At 40.4% G+C, this 20,027-nt stretch overlaps 1 protein-coding gene across 1 annotated transcript; it reads right to left on the reverse strand.

Moving 5' to 3' along the window:
- Nucleotides 1-2,572: 2,572 nt before the first annotated feature.
- On the reverse strand, nucleotides 2,573-5,065 carry LOC121645449 (forkhead box protein B1-like). Its single transcript, XM_041993911.1, has one exon. It carries the CDS (start codon nucleotides 4,237-4,239, stop codon nucleotides 3,292-3,294), a length of 948 nt encoding a protein of 315 aa, XP_041849845.1. The 5' UTR covers nucleotides 4,240-5,065; the 3' UTR covers nucleotides 2,573-3,291.
- Nucleotides 5,066-20,027: the final 14,962 nt, after the last annotated feature.

Below are 20,027 nucleotides of genomic sequence, written 5' to 3' on the forward strand. Positions count from 1 at the left end.
TAAAACTAAATTTCTCTAAATTCAATCACTGTTTATCACATGAAATACTAATTCTTTAAAGTACAACGACGATATTTTCCTGGAGTACAACGTTACTGAAACCAGCAGTAGTTGTTTTAGTAGTTTAGTAATAACTTAACATGTATTTATTTATTTATTATGGTCCATTCAGTTCCTCTGTAGGACTAAGCACCTTGTCTAGAGCCGGGTTCTTAACCTTCGTCCTGCTGGGCCCATTCACATATTAACACTGTTCTGGTTTAATACATCTCTTGGTTTAATTTGTATTCAGCAACTAAACTAATTCCACTAGTTGTTTAACAAGAACCTTGTGAAATATCACATGATGAAAATGATGCAGGGAGAGAAAGACATTTATATGTCACCTGTACCTGGAACTACACAAGACGCCCGGGAGGCTGAGATCTCGCCAGCAAAGAAATAAGAAATGCAGGAACTTGACAAAGACGGAAATTAGTTTCAGGTGAGACGATGATCTCATCTTTAGAGAAGCAGGAACTCTGCTTCATGTCAGGGTCACACTTAAAAAAAAAGCAAAAACTGCAGGACATCTTGGGTTTTACTAGATGTGAATCCAGACCTTCGGACCTGGTCTGCAGACGCCCAGTTTATTTGTCCAGATTTGCTCAGGTGTTTGTGAGGGATCAGATTTCTTTTTTATCCAGACATCAGGGTTGCCGTAGCAACAGTGAAGACATCAGCAAATCCAGCAGGTTGGAGATTGATGCTGGAAATCTGAACATGGAAAAAATCCAATGAGGACGTGGAGCAGCTCCACGTGCAACTTCCTGCTGACCTTCATTCAGTCCTTCATCAGTAAAATATAAAAAGTTAAATAAGATCAAAAACAATCCGACATATTTCAGAAATGAGCTCTTCGGTCCATCAGGACAAACCTGGAAGTAAAACGAAGCCTCTGGACTGCGATGAGTTCAGGGACAGAATTCTTGATGGAAATGACAAGTTGAATTTCTCACGTTTTTATGGTGTGAAATCAAACTTTTTCTCCTTCAGGTTCAGTTTTACATGCGTTTTGTTTTTGGCTTCAGATCATCAACATGTTGGTTTGTAGGTAAATTTTAGACTTGAGGATAAATTTCTGAACACATCGTGTTTTATTTCATCCGAAGTTTTAAGAGGATTTTCTTTTAATTAACTAAAACCTCTCACATTAAATCCACGTGTGCCACTATTAAGAAAATTAAAAATCAGGATTTTACTAAACATAAACTCAAAAAACAGTCAAGTTTTTATCTGCAAAAATGTAACTTTTTGTTAAAATCTTTAAGTAAAAGCGTTTGGGTTGTTCCTGTTTCTTAAATCCTCACATAAAAATGAGGTTTAAATCATTTTTCATGATCAGGTAAATTGTTGTATTCAGAACCAGCTTTATAAAGTTTAATGTTTTTGTTGAAAGTTCAAAGAAACTGACAGAAAAACAGAAAAATCTGCAGCTGAAAAACCAAACATTCAGAAACATTTTGCTCATTTTTAAGATTCAACCAGATTTCTCGTCGCAGCTGAAACAAGAAACAGGATTTTATTTTCCTCCATCGTCCACATGAAGCTGAAATTCGTCTCAAGCTGAAGAAGCAAAGCGAGAAGTTTCTGCTCCTAATAAACGGCTCTTTGTTCAGATGCTGCAGGTTTTTCATGGAGGCAAAAGAAGTGGAGATTTTACTCGATAACGGCTTTGATTTTTATACAAACTGCAGATTTAAGAAAGATTAATTCAATATTTCATTTTAACTGCACATAGAATTAATTTAATCAGGAGATTAAAACATTAAAACATTTTTCTGTTTCTTTTTCACATTTTTAACTCAAAGAATAAATTGAACATATTTATCTGCCTGGATGCAAGAAAATCACCTAATTTCATCTTTAACTGTTTGGATGTTTGGCTAAATTTATTCTTAAAATTAATAATTTAGAATAAAACACTGATGAATTTCAGAAAATGAATCAATAAATTTATTAAATAAACAGTTTGTTTCTGAAATGTCTCTAAAAGATAGTTTTTACAAACTATAGAAATGTGGATTTTAATAGAAAAGATTTGTTAATAACAACAACAACAATAATAATAATAATAATAATTATTATTATTTTATATTTCGGAACAGAAAGAAGAAAACCGGCAGATGAAAGGAAATTTAAAACGATCATAAATGAAATAAATTAACGTTTCATCTTTGTCTCTGTCTTGAGAAAAAAAACATAAATAAAATCCTTGAAGTTAAAGAAAAATAAAAAATAATCTGGTTCATCTTCACATTGAGGAAGTCAGAGAGGAAAGTGTCCAACATGTCTGTCCTCTGGTTTCCTTTCCCCGTCAGAGGATCACATCATGCTGACAGACGTCATTTATCACCTCCATCAATCATTAACGTTTGAGCTGAAGTCTGGTTTTGGGAACATCAGGGTCTAAACTTTTTTATTTTTGATCATGTCTCGTGTTTCCAGCTCTCATGAGGAGGTTTACCGGGTCTGGAAAGTCTCGGCTGAAAGCTTGAACCGGTGCAAATGAACTCAGACTGGGTTTATTTAATGTCTCTTTAATGGATCCGGATCAGCGCAGGAAGAAAAGGCGTTTTATGTTCATGCTTTTCTGCTTTAAATGCCCCCCAAAAACAGGAAAATAAACGCACAAACACGACTTATTTTTCTTTTTCAGACAGGAGGAGCATGCAGCTACAAATACACAGACAGCAGCGGGTCCTTCAGCTAAAAAGTGCATGAGAAACATCAGATCCTGCAGTCGTGGCGCGTTTCTTTTAAACTATCCACAAGCTCTGACATAAATATAGCTTCAAGTCTCATTTCATCTCTGCGATTGTTCACGTTAAAACTACAGAAAAACAGACTTCAGGAGGAAGAAGAGGGAACGGGATATTTGGTCTTTGCTCCTTTTGGAGTTTAAAAGTGGAAAAAGAACCTCGTTCATGGTTGAACTTTTTTTTTTGGAGCAGAAAAGAAACTCGGGACGGAGAAGAAAATCTTCGAGTCATTAATCTGAGTTTCTTTTCAGTGTGAGAAGAAAAGGCAAGAAACACAAAAGATGGAGATAATTTGTCACCTCAGGATCCAGCGAGCCGTGAACACACCGCCAGTGTGACGAGGAAACATAAAGCAGGAAATTAGCTCCTGGAAATAAACCTGATGGGAGGCCAGACTTGCAGACTACACATGAAGATTCGTTCTGGAGAAACGCTGCTTTGGGAGTTGGAGAGTTTTTAGAAAAAAAGAGGAAACCGAGTCAGATTCCCGTCAGTGCACCGTCACCGCGGACTGCAGCACCGCGGAGGCCGAGGTCGGCAGCGCCTCGGCGGGCGCGGCCGGGCTGCTCTGGCCGGTGGCGGTCTGCGGGGACGTGGGGCTCAGAGACTGGGGCGAGTTCGCGAGGAAAGCCGGGATGTGCGCGGGCAGCCCCGGCAGACCGGACACGGAGGCGGGCGTGGGTTTGATGGGCACTGGGATGGCGGGCAGAGTCTGACCCCCGTGACAGATGGACTTGAGCGGCATGCCGTAGGGCGAGTAGTCGCTCGCGGTCATGGAGATGGGCGCCGCGGTGTCCATCATCCCCGAGCCGTACATGTGCGGCCAGGCCGGGGCGAGCTGGTTGTGCAGCGGGTATCCGGCGGTGGAGAAGGCCGTCAGCCCGCCCGGCATCTTGTACTCTCTGGCGATGATGTTCTCGATGGCGAACGGGTGTTTGAAGCTGGACGGCTGGGTCACGGAGCTCAGGTTGTATCCGCCCGGCATCTGTGGCAGGTGCGCGGCGGCGTGCAGCGCGCTCAGCCGCAGCTTGGCCTGCTGCTGCAGGTAGTGCGCGGCGTCCTGCGGCTTGCTGGGGGCCAGCGGGTCGCTGGCCTGCATGCTGCCCACCTTGAAGCGCTTCCTGCGCCGCAGAAAACTCCCGTTCTCGAACATGTCGCCGCAATTCGGGTGCAGAGCCCAAAAGCTGCCCTTCCCGGGCTGGTCCGGTCTGCGGGGGATCTTGATGAAGCAGTCGTTGAAGGAGAGGTTGTGGCGTAGGGAGTTCTGCCACCGCTGCGTGTTCTCCCGGTAGTACGGAAACCGGTCCATGATGAACTTGTAGATCTCGCTGAGGGGGAGCATCTTCTCCGGGCAGCTCTGGATGGCCATGGCCGTCAGGGAAATGTAGGAGTACGGCGGCTTCTGGTCGCTGTAAGTGTTCCTTCCCGGGCGAGGCATTATTCAGCTGAACTGCAACGGACCGAACCGGGTCGTAATCAGTTCAGTCTCAGTCTGCAGACCCGCCTTTTTCTGTAGAAACTTTCTCCAAACGGGTCCAAGTTCTCACAGAGTCTTTACGCGCGACAGAAAACTGCTCTGCTGTTTGGCGCGCATGGCTCCGGGTTTTACGCGCACAGAAAGTCCGACCTGAAGTTGAGGAAAAGTTGCAGCTCCTGTCCTGCTGCGGGTCTCCGGCAGGCGCAGCGCCGTGTTCCGTCCTCTTCCTGCCCGCTGAGAGCTGCGCTACGAGGCTGCTGCCTCCTCCATGTCCCTCCTCAACTGTGGGCTGGACGGCGGTGACTCCCCCGCAGAGGGGCTTCATTAATGGGGGCACTTTTTCACCGTCACATGATCAGCGTGGGGATGGATGGAGGAGGTTGGAGGGGGGAGCTACACTTGTTTACATGCACGCGCTGATCCAACACGAGCCAGTTTCATCTAAAGCTGCAGCGGCAGAAAGATGCGGGGCGGAGGAGCCTGGTGGTCGGAGCCGCGCGGCGCTCCGAGGGGGTCAGCTGGAGAGTCTGGCAACATCTAATGCACAGTTTGCGCGCGCGCGCGAGCGTGTGTGTGTCACCAATTTGTATTGACTAATGGATCCACTGAGAGCTGCTTTTTGCGCCGCTTTTGTTTCTTTTTCTTAATTTCTTTTCTCTTTTGTTTCCAGCGCTGATGTGAAGCTGCTGCGCGCGCTGCTCCAGGTCACCACTCAGGTGAGTCACAGGTGAGAAAAGAAATAAAAAACATTATCTCTATCGTGACTGTTCTCTGAAGTCACGCGCAGAAACGGTAAATCTGAATTTACACCGTCTGAACATCAGAAAAAAATATTTTTTCATTTTTTATTTCTTTTCTTTTATTAGTTATTTAACACGTTAAAAATGAAGTAACTATTTTTTATTTATTCTGTGGGAACTTTTTAAGTTTCAGACTTTATTGACTGAAGATTGAAGTAAAAAATATTTTCTTTCCAGTTTTTTTTCTAATTTAATCAGTTTTGTTTTGTTCGTTTCAGTTTTTTGTTCAGATATTAATTTAATTATTTACAAAATATAAAGTGATTCATCACGTGGGACTAAATATATAAATTCCCTCTGTTTTCTTTATTATTATTATTATTATTATTATTATTATATTCAGTGAATTTTTTAAAAACGGAAATAAATAGTTGTCACGTTTATCAAACTTGCAGAATTTCACTTATATTTAAATTTTTTTTACAGCATTAATTTGATTAAATTGGGTTTTTTTTTAATTAATATTAGAGACATTAGATTCTGTATTTATTATATTTGTATTGACTAAATTAATAATTAGGCTATTTTCTAGTTTCGTGACATTTGCTTTTTGTGTTTCATGATGTCGGCTGATCGGAGCTGAAGAATTTAATTTTCCCAGAGGAGGAGGAGGAGGAGGAGGAGGAAGAGGCTCTTTCACTGCACCTCTGACCTGTGAGCTGCTAACGCGACAGACGCCAGAGTTCTTCTTTTTATTTAATCATTTAATCAGTTTTAATGTTAGAAATGTGTTTGTTGTTATTTGTGTTTCATTAAATTTATTATTCGTTTTTTATCTGATTATTTCTTTTATTTAAGTTAAAATTAATTAGAAAAAAAAAACAGAAATAAGGTTTTAAATTAACTGTAAATTCAGTTTGTAGCTGAACTAATTTTTATTTTAATGAATTTAAACTGTTGTTGTTACCATAAAATTAAAATCTTAAACTTTGGATTTATTTTTAAAAAGAGCGGAAAAAACATTTTCTAAAATCCATCAGCTGTTTCATTGATAATCATATGATTGATTTATTTGGCCTCTTTTGTTCGTGTACCTGATGACGTTTTCTGTTGAATAAACAAACATCAGCTGTTTGTAAACATCTGAGCCAATCAGACATTTGAAAAACATCTGATTGGTTCTCAGCAGCCAATCAGAGACCAGTCAGAATCCTGACGCTAAAATTGAAATTGAACGCACCATGACGTCATGAACTGGGTTAGGAAATGTTGTTTTGAAGTGTTTGAACAGTTTTTATTCATTTATTTTGTGACGTTTCCACTGATTCTGTTCTGAGGATTTTTAGAGACGGGTCTTCACCTGGTTTCTGGTTTTTAGGCCGTTAAACTCTCCAGGTTTAAATAAAACTGCAAACATACAGATCCATGACAACGTTTTTAAAAACAGTTTTTCAAAAGAAAACCTATAAACTCTCAAACTGCATCAAATCTAAATGTTTTCATGTTAATCTGAAGTCAGAACTTCATCCTTCAGAAAAGTTTCTGGAACGTCCTCGAGGTCCCAAACGAGACCACTTCTCCGGAAATAAAACATTTACAGCCACAGACGGATGGATGCTGAAACCTGATTGGACAGATCATCATCTGATGACGTAATGCAGGAAACATACTGATAAGTCAGACGTTTTATAGTCACCGCCTAGTGGTCATTAGTGGAATTACACCCGAGTCAACGTAAATTTACTAAATAAAATCTGTTTTTCATCATTAACGCTGCTGGCTTCATGTTTGACTTCCGTCACTAAGTTTTACGTCTAAAGCTTCTTAAATGTTGTGGAAGAATTTATACTCAAAGCCTCTGATGCAGATATAAATAAAATAAATATTATAATAATTATTCACAAACAAAAAAAAATAATGTTCTGTGTCCAAAAACAAAACATGTTGAAATCTTGACTGTAAAGAATCAGATATATCCTGTTTAATTTGATTTTATTTGGATCAGTTTGAGTTCAAGAGCAAAATATTTTAACTTCATTAAAAATAAAAATCAGGTCGTGATATAGATGGTCCTCACAGGAATAGAAAGTCAGACCTGAGTGTGTTTCAGGGCTTTAAAATGCAGAGATGTGACTGCAGCTCTTCAGCACGCTCCTCTTCCTCCTCCTCATCATCAGCCGACACTCAAAATGCACATGCACACACTGCTGCCATGTTTGTGAGGACCTTTGTTAATGCTTTTTATCAGGATCTGAACCTGAAACTTGACCATAGGCGGAAATCTCAGGGGGGACACAGGGGCCGTGACCCCCCCCCCCCCCCCCCATAAAGTTGCCCCTCCCCCTCCAAATAATCATTGTAAACACTAATAATAATTTGTTTTCTTTGTTTGTTAAGCATGGTGGCAGGAGAATGATGGTCTGGCTGCTGTGTTGTGCTTTGCCATAAATCAGGTATTTGACAGTGTTGATGGTGCTGTGTGTGGTGGCTCCGATAATCTCATAACAGAACAACACACACATAACGGTTCTGTCCCGCAACCGATCCAGAATCTAGTCCGAGCTGGAAATCTCACATGACCAAACGTGATCTAACAAAAACGAAGAAGAACCATGGCAACAACCAGAAAACACAACACCCAGCATGGCAGAGGACGAGGGAATGATGGTGGTCCTGGGATTATCGTTAACAGAAAATCCAGAACTGAAACAAACAACAGACTGGAGACGTTGTGAACACGGACTTTATATCCTTCCCAGTCAGCTCGCTCTCTGATTGGCTGTGTTCCGTTCCATGTCACCATCCACACAGGCACGACTCAGGAGTCGTCGGCTTTCCTCACACGTGAAGATTTTTGGTCGCTTGTTACAACGACCCGTTTCAGAGAGGATTATCAGGACAAAGTCGCTCTTAACACACCTCAGACCACAGGATCATTTTATAGGAAAATCTTATAAGACGTAAGATTACCGGGCGTTTGGGGGAAATCTGGACAAAAACAGCCGATAATCTTCATGTGTGTTTACAGCTTAAGGCTCCTCTTGATAATCTGATTTCTTTTTCATTTTAAATCTTATTTATTTATTTATATTAAAGGATAGAATTTATCTTGCTGGACCTGACTGAAGGGGACAGAAAAAAGGAGAATAATGAAGAGAAGTAAAAAGGAAAGTAGAGAAAAGGAAGAGGAGACAAAGATCCAGCAGACAGAAGCAACGAGCTTCAATCCAACCTAACAGCAGACAAGCAGCTGCTACACCTGTACAGAAACACAGCAGAGAATTTCCTACAGCTTTTACAGGTAAACTAAGCAGACAATCATCAGGAGTTCCTAAAAAATAACCAAGACAACAACAACATGTATCACAACAACAACCAAAGAACCAGAAACACACACACCTGAACCAAAGCATCTCTTCGACAGCGTCCAGCAGATAAATGGACAGGTAAACATTTTATTCACTGACCTACAAGGTAGAATTAAATGCATAAGGGCTGTGCTGCAGGTTTAAGTTGACATATTTTGTGGCATAGTTGTAATATCTTGTATTTTTGTTTGTTGACACAACAATAAATGTATATTTTTGAAGAGTTTGATGTTATTAGATTATTCTAGAAGGTTTTTCCTTTATATTTTTTAAAACTTCAACTTCTTGTGAAGCTACTTTGATGGACTGAAGTGGAAATTAAAGCAGGTTGCAAAGAAATTCTGTTAGATGTGGTCATGCAGGTGCATTTTCATTACTGTTTATATTAACCTTTATTTATACAGGCAGTCCCATTGACAGTCTCATTTACAAAGAGACCTGTTTACCTAACAGCATGTCTCTGAACACCTCCGTCCACCTAAAACATGGTTGATGTTGCTGGTTGATGATAGAAAAACGTGTATAGAGAATATAGAATTTGGACTAAAGCAGAACCATGCTAGAACTACTATCATTAGTAGGGCCCGAATGATTGATAGGCAGGCCGATAAAATCAGCCGACATTAGCCCTTTTAAAAATGGTCAATATCAGCCGTTGTTTTGCTGATTATACGCCGATTTATTCTTACTTTCTCATAAAACAGTAAATGCTGTTAAGCGTCGGAATCTGCAGAATGATGTCTTTGCAGCGTTTGTCCACTAGATGGAGCTCTGACTCCATTCAATCCCACAGTCATCCCCCTGTTTTCAACAGGGTTAGCTAGTAGCTAGCCAGGTTACATCACAGCAGTGGTCTGAGTGGAGCTTCCCAACAGGTAAGTTTATAATAATGTTGTACAATTAATGACTCAGCATGTCTCCAGTTTCAGTTTAACTCTGGTTGCCGTGTGTAATGACGAGTGACGTGGGCTTCGTCAGGTTGGTCAGCTTTTTATTTACGCTGCATTGCTAAAGTTGTGCTAAATTAGCTTAAGGCGCTGTTTTGGCTAACTGCTGTAAGCGGAACTCTTATTTTGAAGTGTGAAGCACAGGAACAGGATGTGCATGTAAAATGTTAGAGCATTGTGACGTTGACTTGTAGCCGTAATAGCACGTTCACACATATCATGTGGTTAAGTTATTCCTAAAAACCGGCCAGTCATAACACCCGTCTATGTTAGCAATAACATTCACCATTCATTTATACAATTCATTTATAGATAGACTTTTTTTAAGGTTATATATTTTAATTTTCCAGTTATTTAAAGCTTTGTTGCATGTTTTTGGAAATTCTTCTGTTGTACAGTTAAACATACTGAAGGACAAAATGTTGTGAAAATGTTCTGCCTGTAATTCATATTTTTGTTGGTGTAAGTGTTAATGAAGCAAAAATGAAGTTAATTTATTCATTATATATATTTTTTAAAAAATTGGTCGATTAATCAGTAGTCTGATTTTTTTCCTGCCAAATATCAGAATCTGTATCAGCCTAAAAAACCCATATTGGTCGGGCCCTAATCGTTATTTTTATTAAGTTTATTTAAGACTGAGGCTCAACCCTGTAAGGAGCAGCGAGAGAGGGAGAGAAACGTTTTCACCCTCCCTGATTTTACTCTGAAATGTAACTTTCCGTCTCGGTTCGTCATCTCTTCCACAGACATCTGCTCCGTCTTTATTAAATCTAATGAACACGAACTGAGAAGAATTCATTGATACTAAACTGGCGGGTGATACTGCCAGCTTTGGTATCGACCCAGTACCCCGTCCTTAAAGGGCCGGTATCATCGATACTGACAGTGATGCTGCTAACAGGGCGTTTGTTTCCAGCATCTCTGTGTTTGTTTATTGTCAGCAGATAACAGAGTGTGTGTGTTTTACCTGCTGCTGTCTTCACGTCTCATTTGGTCCATGAAACGCCGCCGGTCCTCATCCTCATCAGCAGCGATGGAGCTGATCTCAACTCTCTGATTGGTTGTTGAAATTCTGGGGACAAAATGAGACGTTCAGGCAACATATTGGGCCACATATGTCCCAGTAAATGGTGATGCTTGCTAGAGGGTCGCCTGAGCATGACTGGGTTGCTAGTTTGACTCCCTGCAGCGTGTCCAGGCTCAGCGCGAGCAGCGCTCTGCCTTCATGACTTCAATTAAACGCTGATTAAGCAAAGTGGAGGCTGATTAGTTAAGAGCTTCAGGAGAGCTGCTAATTAGTGAGGCGATTAGTGTCTGAAGAGCAGCGAATGAGGCCTCAGCACTCGTTAAGAGCCACAGGTTATCACTCCACCGACGACGCCTCATCACAGCCGGACGGATCATGTCCACATCCGCCTCCTCTGGTCTCCAACACAGTGGACGTGGATGCTTTATCTTCCTGGTCTTTCTGTCATGGTTCAGCTCTCCTTCCTGCAGCTGTCTGACTCTGATTTTACATCCGTTTGATGCTGCAAGTTCTCATCCATCATCTTTTAACTTTTAACAACTCTCAGGATTTGTCCCATTTGACCAGAAAAGGTAAAAATATGTGAAGCAGATATAAAGAGGAATGCTTTAACATTCCTCCTGACTGTTGTGCAGGTCTGATCTGCAACTACAGGAACCCTTTATCTGAGGTTATTGCAGCCAAAGGAGGGTCAACCTGTCCCCCCCCCCCCCCCCCCCCCCCCCCCCCCGTGCTGGGAATGTTCACACGTTTTGTTCAATCAGAACACATTTTATAACCAATTTATGCAGAAATCCCAGTAACCCTGAAGGGTTCACATACTTTTTCTGTATAGTTCTGTATCGTTATATAGTTGTTTATACTGTATAGTTCACTCCTTCATTCTCACTCCTAACTTATAAATAACTTATGTATCTGCTCCCTTTGGGTAAAATATTACAGAACTATAGCATTAATTATCAAAGTTATGAGTGTTGATAGACTCAGACCTGACTTTCAGCAGCCACATCAAAGCTTCACTAAGAAGCTTTTTACCATCAACAGGATTAAAAGTTTAGTCTCCCAGTAAGACCAAGAGAAACTCCTCCATGATCCATCTCCAGTAGGCTGGATTACTGGACTGGTCTTTAACAGGACTTCCCAGTAAGACCAGTAAACATCTGCAGCTCATCCAGAACGCTGCTGCTAGAGTTTTAACCAGGACTAAGAGATCTGAACACATCACACCAGTTTTAACATCTTTACACTGGTTTCCAGTTTATACTGGTTTCTAGTTTATACTGGTTTCCAGTCAGTCACAGAATAGATTTTAATAAAACTGCCAGTGGAGATTAAACTTTCACCAAACCGAGACATTTTTAAACCCAGGTTAAAAACATTTCTGCTCTCATGCGTCTCTGCACAGAAACTTTTTAACTCATCTTATTTTTAATCATTTTAAAGTAATTTATTATTTTATTGTGATTCCTGCTGTGTGTTGCTGCCTTCTACTATTTCTTAATCTTTGTAATGCTTTTGTTTTATGTAAAGCACTTTGAATTGTGCTGTACATGAAATGTGCTGTATAAATAAACTGCCTTGCCTAACTTAAACCAGCTGTTACAAACTGTGATGAAAACCTGAATTCGGTGTTTTCTTGGCGAGAGAAGCTGATTTTAGGCATGAAGGTGTTTTGTTACAGTGAACCGAATCCACCAGAAACAACTTTATCCTCCTTATTTCTGAAGCTTCTGAGAGTTTTCCACATTAACCAGTCCATCTGACGTTCTGGTCCACACTCTTGACCAGCTGGTTGTGTGTGTGCTGCTGCCTGTTTGCTCGTTTACCTGCGCAGGTGAGTCATGTGACAACATCCAAACACAGGGAGGAGGAGAAACAGAGCCTAAAGTATCCTTGTTATACACTCGTACCGATCATTACCAGCATTGGTGTCCATATCCGCCAACCACTAACGCTTATTTCCATGAAATGCCAGCGAGCTTCTCCTCCTTCTACGGACTTCTGACACGTTAACGCAGAGCCATTCAATTCAACCCAGCAAGTTCTGCACATTGACTAATTAATCTGAGTCAGGCGTGTTGAAGCAGGGATACATGAAAACCCTGCTGGACTGAATAATCCTGCGTTAACGCGTTCAGTTTGATCAGAGTTGATGCTGAAGCTTTAGGAGTGAAATCTAACGAGGACGGTGAGTCTCTGGTTTTTCTGCCGTCTCATCATTTAAACTTTGTTTTTCCTCTTTTGCTTGTTACTTCACTATTTTAAGATTTTCCATGAAATATTTTATCGGAAAGTTTATTTTATAGTTGGAATCAGAACTAATCTTCTATACTTGTAAAAACTGAAGTTTCCATTATGTGCTGGGGAAGACCTGCCAGCAGAAACGTTGCTGCACATGCAGAAAAATGCGATGAAAAGCTGGTTTCCTCCTCAGATAAACAGAACTCATATCTACCTTCTGACTGCTTTTCATTTTGTTTGAAGGAAGAAAACAGATTTTTATTGATAGATAGGATCCATCTGAGCTCATTTTCATGTTTAGATTCTGAGCCACATAGTGACGTTGTGAATCACTAAGAATCGGAGCTTTAATTCCGAACAGCATCCTTGGGAATGCCAGTCAACATGCAGGGATGTTGCCTCAGGAATCACAGTTAGTTGGAGGTTATTATTCCATCTGGGTGTCATTTAGATGGAAGGTAATTCAGCGTGGTGTAACTCCATTACGTCTCTCCCGACTGGATTCATGGATCATCAACAGCTCTCAGTGGGACCAACAGGAACGCTGCTTATTTATCCTCAAGTCTTCCTGATGCTGCAGTTCTGCAGCTCAATTAAATACACGAGCGATGAGGATGTTTCTGCAGTCTGATGAGGAAGAGCAGGTCGTCTTCCTCATGCTGGATGTGAGCAGTCTGACGAATGAGAAACCTCAGATCTGGATCTTCTGGCAACAAATCAGAACTGATACAACTTCGAACCAGATGTCAGATGGATGGAAGGCAGAGATCAGATGGTTTCACCTGGAAATCACCAGGAGAACGCCCACCTAGAGACCCCTGAAGAAAGCTCAGAGAACCCCTGCAGAACGCCCAGAGAACCCCTGCAGAAAGCTCAGAGAACCCCTGCAGAACGCCCAGAGAACCCCTGCAGAAAGCTCAGAGAACCCCTGCAGAACGCCCAGAGAACCCCTGCAGAACGCCCAGAGAACCCCTGCAGAAAGCTCAGAGAACCTCTGGAAATCACCTGGAGAAAACTGGCCCAGGTCACCAGGAATGACCACTTCTCTCGTGGGCCAGTCTTGAATTCTGTTACATGCAGGACTGATCATCTATGTGCAAGCTAGCAATGTAGCATTTCTTAGCATGTAGCATACTAAAATAATCCAAAGGAATTCAGCAATACACACACACACACACACACACACACACACCCACATATATATATATTAGTGCTGGGCAATGATTAAAATTTTTTATCGCGATTAATCGCATTGTTACGTGCAAAATGTCTCTTTCCTTTAAAAGAAGGCCTACAGTTATATAAAGGAAATGCAGTAAATTATGGTTTACTAACACACATCAGGGGTCTGTAACCTGCGACTCTGGACCTTCCACAATGCCTCTAAATACGTGGCTAAAATATTTTTTAAATCTATCTTTCTTGTCATTCGGTTAGAAACCAGAGACATTTTTTCTTTTACATCATTTTCCACAAATATCTACATCCCTTGGAAGTAAGTCTGTCTATCCTCTTTTTATAAAGGTTTTATGTTTTTCTTTTTTTTTAAACCTTTTAAATTGAAATTAAAAATGTGGTTCTTCAAAAATAACAAACATCCTTTGGTCAGGTGAACAGACAGAAAGCAGGATGAGAATCTCACAGCTTCTAGATGGTGAGGAGAGAGAAATATTCACAATATGCACAATAACTTCCATCCATGCACATTCACTGCTTCATTATCCACATTTCTGGATATAAATTCTCTAAACTTTCATTTTTAGTTTGACTGTTTAGCTTCACCTCTGCACCTGCAGCCTCCGCTACCGGGAGTTAAGGGTTAACATCTCATTTCCGGGTGTAGCGTCAGGTCTGTAGATGTAAATATAAACGTGTGGTATCCACAGAAAGTCCAGAATCTCAGCTACCAGCTCAGCAAAACCATTTCTATCACCAACACACACAGTTAGGACAACAATAATTAACACGAAAACACATGTAAACACAGATGATGTTTCCCCATGAACACGAACAAACGGCTCCTCTACTGAAAGCTCACATCTCACAGATTCCACAGCTGGAAGTTTCATCTTAATACGACCAAGATTCACCGAACCAGAGGCAGAAGAAGACCCGGTTTATGCTGCACATTTGTAAAAGTCAGAAAGCATGTCTTACCTTTGCTGTCTTGCATAAATCATAACCACATTTATTAATAAATAATAATAAATAAATAAAAAGTTTCTTGTCTCTAGTTTCCCGTCCAAAAATCACGATGTTCTGCCATCTGCAGGACAAAGAGAAACGTTGGTTTCTCTTCTTCTGTCTTAAGTTCCAGACAGAAAACGTCTCTTCATTTTAATAAACCCGCTCTGTCCTGATTACATCATCACCGCAGCAGCAGGGAAAAAGAGACATGGACGCCATGTTTATGTGGTCAAAGCCAGCGGCCAAAAAAAAACAAAACTTAACGCGCGATTCAAAGAATTGCTCCATTCTCGTCTCTCCTGGACTGACGGAGTCCAATAACCCTGCACCTGCTTTCACAACAATGCTCCGTCACAGCCCGGCGTTTGAGTTTCTGTTGCCACGGTTACCAACAAAGTCAGTGCAATAATTTACAGCAATAAGGCTATTTGACCGGAACTTCTTTCATAGGTATCTATTATCACTTTTTAATGGACACTTTCCAGCCATATATATATATATATATATATATATATATATATATATATAGAGAGAGAGAGAGAGAGAGAGAGAGTCTCTCGTATAAGAGACTGTGTGTCTGAATGAGACTACCTGTATAAATAAAGTATTCTAAATGTGTGTTTCACAAATCGCAGGTAGGTAAACTAGATGGTATACGAGCCCCGGTATGAAAGACTCTAGAGTCTCTCGGTTTGCAGGCTTGCAAGTCATGGACCCAGCAGTTCGCGAACTGTATGTTAGCCTCCAAAGCTTAGACATTAGGAAATGGAGCCTCAGTAAAGGTGCTCTCACACAGACTATGTACAGAAAAATGTCAGAGGAAGGAAGAGTCGGGGTCTCAGATCCAGTATTTCGCTGACATTTCATACAGGTCATTATCTCCAATCGATTCAGTCTTTTCTAGAGCATCTCCATTACCCAAGAAGAACTTTTCCACTGTATTGTACTTTTTGTAAAATTTGAACATCATTTAAATAAATTAAATTGTCATTATTAATGATGTCTAGTCCAGCCGGGTCTTAAAGCACATCCATGGACAGGTTATTGTATGTGGCCTCACAAGATGGCGGCAGCATATTGTTTACCTTCCAGAATGAACTGCCAGTGACGCCAGTCGTCGGGCTCTTTTTATATGAAGAAGGAAAGTTTTTTAGCCTCGAGTGTGCCCTCCTCTCACAGCATACCACCTCTGTCCTGGTGGAAGGTGGATTTGGGAACTCTGCCTTTTTTCTCCTGACTGTGATGGGTCAATAGAGATGTCAGTCATCAAACGTTTAAACCAACTGACCGTCTCTGTACGCCCCGTTGAGAACGACTGGGTTCAAGTATGAGCAAGATTTATGATAAAACTGTTCAAATGTTTCATCCCATTCATGAAAACTGCAGCTTCACCAACCACAAACCAGAGCAGAGACGCTGATTCAGGCAGAATTTCCAGATTTAACTGGATAACTGGAGGCAGCCGGTTCTGATCCACTCACGTCCTCCTCAGATTAAAACGGTCTGGCATCTGGACTCCTCCACTCACTGCTGCTGCTCCATGCCATGAATATTTAATTAATAATTAGTCGTGTAATTCCTCCTCAGGAGTTATTATCCTGCAAACTGGTTTGTGAATTTAATTATTAGCAGCCTTTTTGTTTCCATGTCCCCTCATTACTGTCAGGATTGATGTAACACAAACTTCATTAAAAATTAAAGTGGGATTCTTTAATTACGGCCACCCTCACCGAAGCCTGAATTAGCCAACTCAGTGATGTGCAAATGAGAGCATTATTTAAGAAACATGCTGGAAGTAGTTATGCTAATTCACCAGGGTTCACAGTTGCAGACCTTTCCACTCGGGGCTGCAGATTCATTAAATGCACGATGCAGATTTAATGTAGCAGCATCGGTAATGTCTGCTTAATTTATTCAGATTTATTGAGTAAGACTTGTAAAAAGCAGCAGTTTAATTAGCCCATCTCCTCGGATTGCGGCCGGTGATCGCTGAGCTTTTTAAAAAGACGCGTCAGAGCTCTCCGAGAAGCAGGTTCAGTTTCCAGCCTGCAGAGGAGAAAGAATCACACAGCCTGATCCGGCACCAGACCACAGCCCGAGCCGAACCAAGCTGAGTCTATGCAGCGAGCAGGAAACGTGGCCACGAGCCAACGTTTGAAACCCAGAAACTTTATTTACAGTTTTATGTGAAGTTAAAAAGTAATCCTCTCCAAACCTTAAAGTTCTGCTCTTTACGGAAGCCTAAAGCTGCCAAAATGAGAAATAAATACAGAAATATAAGAAGGCCGCAATTAATGCTTCAATATGCCCATGAATTAGACAATAAACTATTTTTTAAGTTTTTATAAAAATAGAAAATCTGAAAAAAAAAAAGTAACAAACTGAAATGTCTTTTAAATCGTTCACCTTCACCAGCTTGTGTTCTTCCTTCGGTGCTTCGTGACCCATTTTAAACAGATTTAATCAACACAAAGAAACTATGTTTCTCTAAACAAGGAGCCGTTCCTGCTGTTTCGATGCCAGGCTGCATGTGAAGTGAGTTTTTTTTCTCAATCAATCACCGGATTGCAGCGTGCCACGCTTTCGGGTTGGGTTGGTTAGGGTGGTACCCCAACAAAAGGTTCCGACAAAGTAAGATGGGTCGGGGGTCCGTGACGGAAGTACCGTTGTTCGGTAAAAGGGAAAAACAGAACCGATTTTCCTTTCCGATTCCCAGAATTCAAAGACGAAAAACAAGAAAAACCTATTTAAAAACCGGCCTGTTTTTCCATTTTGGCAATTCCTTTTTTTAATTTTTCCTTCTGAATTGAAAGATTTAGGATGTGTCCGAATGTCCACCCCACTCCCTCGCCCCTCCTTCACTACATAGTGACTCATTCTCTTGGTGATTCTGACACGAAGCAGCCTATTTTTCCCTCGCCACAAACCACGTGACTACCGCCGTCACCACGGCAACCACAACCCGCGTCAAGATGTCATTCCAAATCCAATCCAAAGTTGTGTGTAATTTTTATTCCTTATGTTGTATTTTATTCTTTGTTTGCTTACAGGTAATTTTGCGCAGCTCAATTTTTTCGCCTCCTTGTTGAGCTTCTGCCCGCAATGCATTGTGGTCTATATTGACCTGTCTAGTGACCATCGATGCTCACTACTTTTCAAGATGCAGTGTGGGTAATTTTGAGTGCCCTACTTTTTTCTTTCTGGACATTTGGACACAGCCAATGATGATGTAGCTATATTATTTTCATTGTTGAACTTAACTGTTTTGTTGTTTTTCTGTGTTTTCTTATTGTAGATACATAGATGGATGTTTCAGTGATCACACTGCTGTGAACTTTTCGTAGCTATTACTCCTTGCTGGTTAAGTTACGTAAAACATCTGGAGAAAACTGCACAAAAAGACCAACCCTCTGGAAAATCAGAATGAAAATGATGATTTTCCACGTTGGCAGATTAAGTTGTCCACCATGTAATATGACGGCTTAGCACAAATAAATTCCAGATGTTTTATGTAACTTAGCCAGCAAGGATAGCTATGAAAAGTTCACAGCACTGTGATCACTGACAATGTGTTGTAATCCTGGTTACTTGCTTTCATTTCTATAGTTTTTTTTTATTATCTCAGGGTCACTGTCTGCGCAAAAGAACATATTTTGTTTTATATGGATGTTAATGTATGTGCTTGCATGATGCTACGTGTTAATCTTGGCTTTTAATTGAAAAGAATTATTCTAACTTCCAGGCTGCCTGTTATCATGTCTTTATCTTTCAGTTCAGAAGGAAAAATAAGAAAAAAGAATGACCAAAATCCAAAAACGGGACGGATTTTTAATCAGGTTCTTCTTGTTTTTGTCTTTGAATTGTGGGAATAGGAAAGGAAAATTGGTTCTGTTTTTCCGTTTTTCCGATTTTGATTATAAACAAAAAAAACAGAAAAACAATGGTAATTCCATTTTTCCGATTTCGGCTCAAAACGAAAAAACGAATTGCCTGAATGTACACGGACCATCGGGTTGGTAATTAGGGTATCCTTCCCAGTTTTCACGTGTGGAAACACAAAAAAAATTTGTCCCACCCAACCCGCACCCGTCGGTGGAAACAGGACTTACGATGGAAAATATTGAGTCATTTAAAAATTTTCTTTGAAGTGAATTATTTTCCATAAATATCAGAAGGATGGGGTTTGGTGGCAATCACAGTCTATATGTCAAAGATTAGCAGCAAACTTGATTTGATTGCATTTGTAGTTTTATGTAGTATCGGATGCTCCCTCTGGGGACCTTTGTGGCTAAAAATGTCCCATTGACTTTCATTAAAACTACATATTATAATCTCACAGTCATTATTGCTTAAAATCATTCATTCTTTAATGTCAGCATTTCATTTGGAAGAAATGTTGTGATATTTGCCATTTTTACTGGATTCTATCAGGTTCATCTGGTTTCCCCTTGTAGGCAGATGTAGCAAATTCTGGTATGTTTACCAGTTATGTTATGGACTCATGGGACCACCAGAACACGCTAAGAGGGATTTGTGTGTGAAGTCATTTTATGATTATTTAAATGTTAATTAGGAAATTATTTCATACATACAGAAAATGTGCCCTGGGCGTCCCACGGCTATGGAAAACAATTCAGCTTATGTTTTTTTTTGTGTGTGTGTTTTGTTTTGTTTGTTTGTTTTTTGTAATAACTGCAATAATTCAAATAATCAAGCTTGTATTTAAAAAGGTAAAGTCCTATAAATGTTTAGTGAAGTTGTAAAACAACAGAAACGAATATTGATGTTTTATTTTTTTTTCTATTTAGACAGTAATTGTAGGATGTCATGACATACCTGACATGTTTTGGCTGTCACCTGTAGCCGTCCTCAGAAACGCTTTCTGACGCGTTGCTGACATGTTGCTTACGCTTTATCAGCTGTTTTCTGGAGGTGTGACCATCCCACGTTACAACATCCTACCAACATTGTCTGAATAGAAGAAAAAATTTTTTTATTATTGACATAAGAAGACAAAATAAACATATTTGAGTTAATGTTGATGTTTGATCATTTTATATCAGTTTTTTGTGTATGGACATTTTTGTTCATGAAGGTAGCGTGTGGGTGTAAAATGCATCAACAGAGTATAAAAGATGCAAGAAAATTTTTTACTGGATTTAAAAAAAAAGTTCTTGTAAAATTCCACCCTACTAACCATAACACCGTCGAAATGATGGGAAACAGAAAGTTGAGA

This window comes from Melanotaenia boesemani, chromosome 1 (genome assembly GCF_017639745.1).
Source record: "Melanotaenia boesemani isolate fMelBoe1 chromosome 1, fMelBoe1.pri, whole genome shotgun sequence".
Taxonomy (NCBI): domain Eukaryota; kingdom Metazoa; phylum Chordata; class Actinopteri; order Atheriniformes; family Melanotaeniidae; genus Melanotaenia; species Melanotaenia boesemani.

Coding starts and splice junctions, on each gene's coding strand:
- LOC121645449 (XM_041993911.1), bottom strand. CDS start 4,239: ATGCCTCGCCCGGGAAGGAACACTTACAGCGACCAGAAGCCGCCGTAC.